A 6,378-nucleotide genomic window follows, 5' to 3' on the forward strand; every position below is an offset into this window, starting at 1 on the left:
GGGAATGCTGTGGTTATCTTCCGCTCTTCCTTCATTGGGTCCTAATCTTCCTCAAATAACGTACTCCACTTAGCTTAGTAAAACCAGTCCTACTTACATAAAGCGAATTTGACATTTCAAAAAGAAATTGACCTTTCAAACTTTAACTACCAGTGTCTTTAAATATGTTCAGATAGGATGTTTGAAAAGCATAGAGAGGAGATTTTGTGGCTGCACCAGGCCAGCACCTCTCCTCCGCCGGTAGGTCACCACCCTCCTCCTCCACCACCAGTCCCATCGGTGTGGTAGTGTGGAAAATCGGGAAGGCCTGTATTTATCGGATGGAGCTCTTGTTTTTCACACCTAGGGGCCTTTAGGCCTTGTATAATGGAAGGTGCTTAGAGAGGTGCTTAAAAAAATAAACCGAGTTTTTCTGAAGCACATGTGCCTATTTCTATAGGAGAGACGGTTAGTTAAGCGTCTATCCTGTAGAAATAAGTACCGGTGCTTAAGGAAAGCCTGGTTTATTTTTCTAAACACCTCCCCTAAGCATCTTTCATTGTACAAGGCCTTAGTATGGTTATGGTGGCGTTTTGTTGATGTGGTTGCAATGCAGGTTTCGCGAATGTAGTTCCGTCGAGTCTCCCGTTTTGACGGTTGATGGTGTCGATGACTTATTGACATAAGCTCTGATGATTTTTTTTGCCCTATGAGGTTATGGTTTGTAGGGTTTGTCAGTGTGGCGATGGCGGTGACGGTGGCTTCCTTTTGTAATTTGATCCTCTAGACTCCCTTCCTTCACGATGGTGCGATGATGCCGCAGAATGCCCTTGAGCTTTTTTTGGATGATGAGATCTTAGATCCTTCACGATGTAGCTTCAATGTTTTCCCCCGACAACATTAGTCCAATAGGACCATGGTGTCAGTGACTACATGTGTCGATCAACAACGACTGACTAGCTTCAACGATGAATAGGCAACATTGACGGTGCGCCATCGGCTCATTTGGGTAAAGCAAATGTTCAGCTAGAGGGACCTCGTAATACTACCGGTTTTATCACAAGGGCAAACGTCCATCATCATGGGCAGATCTAGGAGGTTGCTATGGGTGTCATGGCACCCCTATGAAAACGAGAAAAAATATACTTCTTTTGTGTAATTTTTGGACTATTTGTTGGATTTACTATGACATTTAGACACAATCATACTACCTTTGTGTAATTTCTCTAAAACTTTTACCTATGTGTTGATATTTGGCACCACTAGCAATTTGATCGTAGGTCCGCCACTGTCAATCATTCAATGTTAAATGGAGGGTTCTACTCTCTCCGTAACAAAAGTGTAAGAGGCAGTGTTTTTTTGGTAATCCCAACCCTCCTCATGGAGTGCCAACTCTTAATTTTGTTGGAAGTTGTGTCTTTAAAACTATGTCTGTGTCTATTAGTTTGGCCGTTTGAGGAACTTGAGGGAGTATAAATCAAAGTAATCATGATGGAAGCAAACATCATGTACGGTGTGTTAAGGATTGCTTCTTCAAAATCAAAATCCTAGTTTCTCGTGTTTATTTACTTGTGTTTTTTAAGCTAGTCATAGTGGTAGTAATTTAGCTAGTAACATAGCGTACTTCAAATTTTTTTTGCTTATATGGCATGTAGTTAATGAGAAGTAGTAACATGATATGTTACTGTAACATAGCGATTTCCAAGACAAAATGAGTCTATAAATTAATAAATGAAGTCTCTCTATGACACTAATGCTATGTTACTTTGCACTATAAAGGTAGTAACTTAGACTAGTGTCGTATGCATGACACTAGTATAAGTTACTCCTCGCTATGACCAGCCTTAGAAAAATGGGTGTGTATGAGCCGTGATTTTGGCATGTCTTCTGTAAACTCACAACACCAGGAAAAAGAGTATGCCATTGCCATACGACCCGGCTCCTCTGCCAACGTGTACAGAGGAAGCAAGGAAGGCGTCCACGTCATGCCATGCCACGTGGCGGAGCCAGCCAGCCAGACCGCGCCCCCATTTGCGCGCGCGCCGACGCCATGACCAAACCATAAAAGACCACAAGCCCCACACTTGAGCTCCGAAACTCCACACCACACCACACCACGGCACCACAAGCCACAGCTTCTTTGCAATGCCCAACCCGCCCACCCCCTCCTCGCCGTCGCCGCTCCCGGCCCCGGCGCGCAAATCTCCGTCCAGCCGCCGGCGCCAGCGCCTGCTCGCGTCCCCGAAGCCGTCGTCTGCTCCCACCTCCTCGTCCTCGTCGGCCTCGTCGGCGTCGTCTTCCTCCGCCTCCTTCTCCTTCGCCCCCTTCTCCCCGGCGCCCTCGCCGTTCCACCACCGCTTCCTCTCCCCGCTCCGTGCCTCCGCGGTGCCCTTCTCCTGGGAGCACCGGCCCGGCATCCCCAAGACCCCCGCGCGCGGCGCCGGCGCCCGCAGCAAGTCCGGCGCCCCGTCGCCGCTGCCCCTCCCGCCGTCGCTCTTCTCCAACAACAAGGTGGTCGCCGAGTACTCCTTCGGCGCCGACGGGGCCTACTCCGTCGTCCCCGCGAAGGCGAGGAGGCGCAAGCAGCAGCGGCGGTGGCCGGCGGTGACCGACGCCCTGACCGAGTGGCTGGCCGTGCTGAGCCTCTACCGGTCGTGCACGAGGTCGCGCGACTCCCTCGCCGCCTCAGGCCCGCCGCCGCACCCGCGCCGGTGCTCGCCCTAGGCCTGGCCGGCGAGCCGGCCGGCATCGACCAATACGTAACGTACGTAGAGAGTCGGTGTGCGTGTGCCCGTATTGTCTGTCCTTCCTTTTCTTTTTCTTGGGTGTGTGGGTTGTGTTGAGTGCGTGCGTACGTACGTATACGTTCGGTGGTGCCCGATCGTAGCACCGCCGATGAATTAGGAATGTGCTTGCGAATTTGGTGACATGACGCTGTAATTAAGGGTGTCTTTTCGTGTGTCGGTATGTGCATGTGCTTGCTCCAATAATTAATGGATAATTCGGCACGATTGATTGATTTTTAGTACTATTAGGCCAGTTGTGATTAAACGAGTATTTTATTGTTGGTTAAAGGATTCAATAATGTTAGTTTTACACTTGGCATTATTACATGCATGTGGGTGGTGCACTGCTGAGGATGGATGTCTTCTGCAGTTTCTCTTTTCCAGAAAATGTGCTACGAGTACGCTATATTTGTGATTTGTTAGATTGCATGCACTATCACGGTCAAGTGGGGCACGACTGTTGCAAGCACGATATGATTGTCGAGGATATGTTGCTATATTATTGTCTTCTCTTTTGTAGAATGCTTCATGGTTTTTTAGGGATGAAACAGTAAATAAGTGTCCTACTCTACTGTACATCGTTTGGTGGCCGACGATCTTGCCGTGCCTTAATGGAATGCATGGTGTTCATGTAAGGAAAAAAATGCCCTACTGTATAAGTCTGTTCAACATAGAATTATAAAATCAAAGTAAATATTTTTCATGTGTTCACAGATTTTTTTATATATTTACATAAAGAAAGAATCGGAGTTAAATAAAATGACTTCCAGAGGTGGATAGTTTTTTGAATGAAGGCTATATATAAATATCAAGATGATATCAATTACACCCTGCCTCGAGAACGATACGATATCAAGAGCTAGTCAAAATATCGAGGTGTTAGGTTTATTAAGCAAATAGCACTTACATTTTCCATATTATGCTAGTATTGCCGTCTCATATCATACAGATTTGGCATTGACCGCTTGCATACAAGACGATTAATCATTGAGATATTCTTTTAGGTATCATGTTGTGGCAAGTGTTGCTTTACAAAAACCACAAATGTGGATGTTTGCAGACTTCCAAACTTTGCATGCGTGCGTGAAGTCTGCAAACGTCCGCATCTGTGGTTTTTGTATTAGCTCAGAGAACAACTGGGCTGGCTATGCGCAGAAAAGAGAGTACAGAGCAAGCCGCAGTATGAGGAGTACCATGGTTCACATGTCAGTGAAACAAAACTATCATTTTTTATCAGTGGCGAATGTCCACTTTATTCATGGGCGGATCTAGGGGGTGCCGTGGGTGCCATGGCACCCCTCTAAAAGTGAAAAATAATTTATATAATGTATGTAACCTTAATTTTTGAACTATTTGTTGGATTTACTATGACCTATAGACATAATCATCCTACTTCTGTGTAATTTCTCTAAAACTTTTCCCTATGTGTTGATGTTTGGCACCCCGTGTAATTTGATCCTAGGGGTGTGTTTATTTCCAGGGATTTTTTTTATAGGGACTAGAAAAAAAGTCCCTCTTAAAGACTTTTTTACCAAACGGGAGAGACTTTTTAGGGACTAAACTAGGCATTTGGGACTAAATGAAGAAGACTCTTAAGGAGAGTCTTTTTGAGACTTTTCCAACAATGCCCCTCCATGCACCTATTGACCCGCCACCCCATGGTGTTGTTTGATCGTTATTTTTCTATATACTAGGGGAAACATGGTCATTTAATAGCCTATAGGAAGGGACTAGAGACTTTTTAGTCTCTGGAAACAAACATGAGAGACTTTTTAGGGACTAAGGACTTTTTAGTTGGGACTAGAAAAAGTCCTAGGACTAGAGAACCAAACACCACCTAGCTCCGTCACTGACTTTATTGGTAACAAAATAACTAAGCGAGACAGCACCCGTCACATGATGGTGGGCCCGCGTTGGACGAGTCACGGCGATGGTGGCCACGACCCACGAGAGGCGTTTCAGTTCTGCTACGGGGACATACAGCAGGTGAACCCTTTTTGCGCGGCCGGTTGCCCGGGCCAGAAGCATGATCAGAAACTTCACCTTTCCCTTTTGCCACGTACGAGCAGGAGCCTTTTGGCCGGTTGATGCATGCATGCGTAAATTAAATACTGTAATATTGGAGTAATATGCACAAGACTAGCCAGGGAAGAAGAAGAATATGATTGCGGACGCTACAGGCCAAAACCGCGACCAGAAAAAATGTGCTAACGACATGAGTGCTGGTGTCAATCGAATCAAATGATATCTGGGTAGATAGAGGGCGGGGACACCAACTTAAACCAGCTGCGATATTTGTACTCAGGCGACGGCGTAACCACGGTGCCGTGCGCGCATAACCGTGAATGATACACCATGGCGAGAAAATACCAACGGAGTAGCAATCACTAATCAGCATAATCCGTGTCATCGGCATGGAAAATTCTAAGTACCAGTGGTTGGAGAGTTTGGTAAAAGTTAGCAATCCGTCTGGTGACCCGACGTTTACCAAACCGTTTTGACCGCGCTGGGAACGTGGTGACTTGGTACGGAAGCGTCGTCACTCGTCAGCCGTTCATTCGCTCCTCCGGCTCGGTTTACACGCGTGCAAACGCATTATTTACCGCCGCCGATGTGAAGGTAGTTTTCCTCTTCCTCGGTTGACGGTGCGAGTTCCCGTGGAGTGCAAGGGCCGGCGGGGCTCCGACATCGGCTCCCAAAAGTCAGCTCCAAGTCTCGCTCACTGTCTTACCCTACCTTGTCGTCACGCATGGCCGTGCCTGCGTGTGCCGCCCCCTGCCTGAATCTTTCAGCGAAGAACTGTGCGAGCGTCATATGGCAAGCATGGAGGAGTCGTGTGGGGGCGAACTATGCTGTTCAATAATGCCCAATAATTGGAGAGGCAGTGTTACTGGGACCTGGATTATTTTTCCTTGAGAAGCTAAAGTCTTCTGATGAGGCAAGACGAGGGAGACCAGAAACGAAGTCAGAGCTCCTGCCAAGGCGATCCATCCAGCGAGTCATCATACTAACAGCAAGATCTTTGACAAGTCGTCCGAGTAAGCAACAGGTTGCTTCCAAGGCACTGCTCTGTTTGCAACATGGCTAAAACTACAGCGCAACCAACATTGCGCTCCAAAACGGAGCACCTTGCATGCATCACATGTTGCTTCTTGCTTGTGCTAGCTACATGCGCAGACGGCAAAGTACGTATGTCATCGCTTATTGAACTTAACCCAAGTGCCGGAAGAGCAAATGCCAAAGGCTAACTAGCAAACAAACAGATGAGCTCCCGGCCCTTGGCTCTTTAGGATGGAAAAATGAAATCGCTCTCGACCTTCCCATTGATTTCCTTTTTTCCTTTTTTGAGGAATTGGCAGGTGAGCTGCTCGTTAGATTAATACTAGAAGGGATCCCCCTTGAAATTTGTGACATGTAGTTTTACTTATGCTGTTTGAAAAACGTGATTGCAACCGAAAGGTGCACGCTTTTGTTGCTCTGATTGGGAGGAACGGACCGTTCAGGTTTGGCTTTGTTTTGTTGGAAAATAGAAAAACCAAAAGAAATAAAATATTGGGAGATAGCCAGGCGCATTTGTCATGCGCTACAACCGTCACACTGTGGCGTCTTTGGT

General features: G+C 46.9%; 1 protein-coding gene across 1 annotated transcript; it reads left to right on the top strand.

The window, feature by feature from the left end:
- Positions 1 to 2,109: 2,109 nt before the first annotated feature.
- On the top strand, positions 2,110 to 3,010 carry LOC119355185 (vegetative cell wall protein gp1-like). The gene has a single exon (XM_037621963.1). The coding sequence runs from the start codon at positions 2,125 to 2,127 to the stop codon at positions 2,701 to 2,703; it is 579 nt and encodes a 192-aa protein (XP_037477860.1). The 5' UTR covers positions 2,110 to 2,124; the 3' UTR covers positions 2,704 to 3,010.
- The last annotated feature ends 3,368 nt before the right edge of the window (positions 3,011 to 6,378 follow it).

Source organism: Triticum dicoccoides, chromosome 2A (assembly GCF_002162155.2).
Source record: "Triticum dicoccoides isolate Atlit2015 ecotype Zavitan chromosome 2A, WEW_v2.0, whole genome shotgun sequence".
Classification (NCBI taxonomy): Eukaryota; Viridiplantae; Streptophyta; class Magnoliopsida; order Poales; family Poaceae; genus Triticum; species Triticum dicoccoides.